This window comes from Leptonychotes weddellii, unplaced genomic scaffold, assembly GCF_054177405.1.
Source record: "Leptonychotes weddellii isolate Sample4059 unplaced genomic scaffold, ASM5417740v2 HiC_scaffold_25184, whole genome shotgun sequence".
NCBI classification, from domain to species: domain Eukaryota; kingdom Metazoa; phylum Chordata; class Mammalia; order Carnivora; family Phocidae; genus Leptonychotes; species Leptonychotes weddellii.
In genome coordinates this window covers 1-2,164 of record NW_027843193.1, presented here as the reverse complement: position 1 = coordinate 2,164, position 2,164 = coordinate 1, and the positions used below count along the sequence as shown (strand labels likewise).

Sequence of the window (2,164 nt, the reverse complement as noted above, 5' to 3'; positions counted from 1 at the left end):
CCAGTGCTGTCCCAGCAGGCGGAGCCTTCGAAGGGGCAGGAAGAGGTCTTACTTGGTCCAAAGGCCCCCGAAGGGGGCAGCTGAGCGGCCTGTAGCTTCAGGTGGAGCAGGTCAAGGCGCAAAGCCGGCGCCAGAAGGACGCTTGCATTTCTGCAGCCGAAGCTCTGGCCCAGGGGGGCTTGGAGAGCTCGAAGGGATGAATTCTGACCCGAGAAGGTCCACTCTGGAAGAGCGAGGAAGGGTCAGCTCTCCGTCCCTGTCCCCGCCCCCCGCTCTGGTCCCTTCAGGAGCCCAGACATCGAGGGCAAGCGACGAGAGGGCAGGTTACTCACGCACTGCCTGCGGGAAGGACACGTTGTATTCCAGAGCCAGGTAGTTCAGGTAGACCGTGCCCTGCTGTGGCTCCTGGGGATGTGACCAGAAGGCTCAGGGTGGCAGCGGACAGCCACGTGCCCGGAGCCGGGAGCGCAGCCAGGGACTGGTGGCAGGAGGGCAGGCAGGGCGTGGGGGATGCGGGGGAGGTACCTGCTCGAACCCGAAGCTGAGCTGTCCAAAGGGGAAGGAGAGAAGCAGATGGGGGTGGGCGCCCTCACAGCCCCCCTGGGGCTTGGTTTTGTTGGGGTTCAGTACGGAGATGCCCCAGGCCTGTAGAAGTTGAAATGAGAGTTCTGCAAGAACACGGCCGTGCCATCCGAGGTTCCCTGTCCCCTCCACCCCGGCCCTGCCTCGCTCCCTCGCCCCTGCCGTCTTCCGCCGGCTCTTGGCTTTACCTTTCCTCCGCCCTGGGTTGGGTACACAACTCCGATCTGAATCCGGGCTTGGAGCCGGACGCAGGGCTGGGAACCGTTGGTCCAGGTGTAGTCTCCTATGGCGTCCTGGGGCCCTGGGCTGGGACTGGGCGGGGGTGGCGGCGGCCCTGGGTGGGGGGAGCTGGTGGGGGCGGGGCTGGTGGCAGTGCTGTTGCTCGTTGTTGGATGAACCGTGGTGTTTCCGTGGCGGGGGGTGGTCGTGGGCCGGTGAGTGGCCGTCGTGGGCCGGTGAGTGGCCGTCGTGGGCTCATGGCTGGTGGTGGTTCCATGGCTCGTGGTCGCAGGGCTTGCTGTGCTTTCTGTCGCTGTCGGGGTCGGGGTCACCGTGAAGGATGGCAGCAGAGTGGCCGACTTTTTATGAGGACAGTCGTTCCCTGTCCCCTGGGCTTTCAGCAGAGGAAGACTGGTTAGCAGCGGGTGGGCAGCTCCTCCGGGGGCCCCCTCCCCTCAGGCCGCTCTCCTTACCAGCCAGCAGCCCCACCAGGGCCCCCAAGAACACCACAGCCGGCCCCATGACAGAACGGCCTCACCTGGTCCGTCCGGGCCCGTCCTGTCTGTCCCAGCTGCTTGCTCAGCCCTAACCCCTCTGCCTTCGTTTGGAAAAGGAGGAATTAAGCTTTTGACTTCCTGTTACGGAGACAGTCCGCCCCCCGCCTGACTCAGGCACCTCAGCCCCAGCCACCAATCCCTTAGTCACCGGACTTTTGTCATCGAGGGGACGGCCCTGGCTTCCAAGTGGGAGCCCCCAGCCTCCAGGACGTCTCCCATCCATGGATGTGTCTACCTCCAAGCACGTGTGGAGGCCCCAAGGGATTACAGACCAGTGGGCCAGCAGCACCCCCCAGTGCTCTCAGAAGCGGGGTGGTCAAGGCATTGTGAAAGGGCTCTTCTCCCTTCCCCTCCGCCGGGCGCTTCCTCTTGGCCGAGGCACGTGAGGCGCTCGGGACAGTGCTTGCGGGAGGCGGGCGCCAGAGCAGGTCGGGATGTCCAGTGATGGGACGGTGTCAGGAGGGAGGTGGGGGGGAAAAGCAACCCAAGGGCAATCTGTAAGGGTGATGACTGGGTGATGACTGGGTGGGGCGGCACAGCCGGAGATGTACGTGCCCAGTAACAGGTGGGAGGGAAGGGGAGGCAAGAAACGAGAAGCCCAAACAGGCAGTTTGCAAGTCATTTTATTCAGAATTTTGTGTTTTGTTTCCTGAATCAATAAATACTATACAAAACAATGTAAAAATGGCTACCATTTTTTCTCCCCTGCTCCCCCCACCTGGGGACAATCCCCTGGGCCATTTAACTCGCATTCTCCGGATTTGGTCCAGCAAATGAGGTTGAGTGACACTATGGCCCCTTGAATC

General features: G+C 62.7%; 1 protein-coding gene across 1 annotated transcript; it reads right to left on the bottom strand.

The window, feature by feature from the left end:
• Window positions 1–7: 7 nt before the first annotated feature.
• Window positions 8–2,158, bottom strand: CD68 (CD68 molecule; the record flags this gene model as incomplete). The annotated part of the gene is made up of 5 exons (XM_081810421.1): window positions 1,275–2,158; window positions 771–1,195; window positions 526–645; window positions 333–405; window positions 8–223 (listed from the first exon to the last, which is right to left on the bottom strand). Coding segments are annotated over exons 1-5 (883 nt in total), but the record flags the coding sequence as incomplete, so codon positions are not given.
• Window positions 2,159–2,164: the final 6 nt, after the last annotated feature.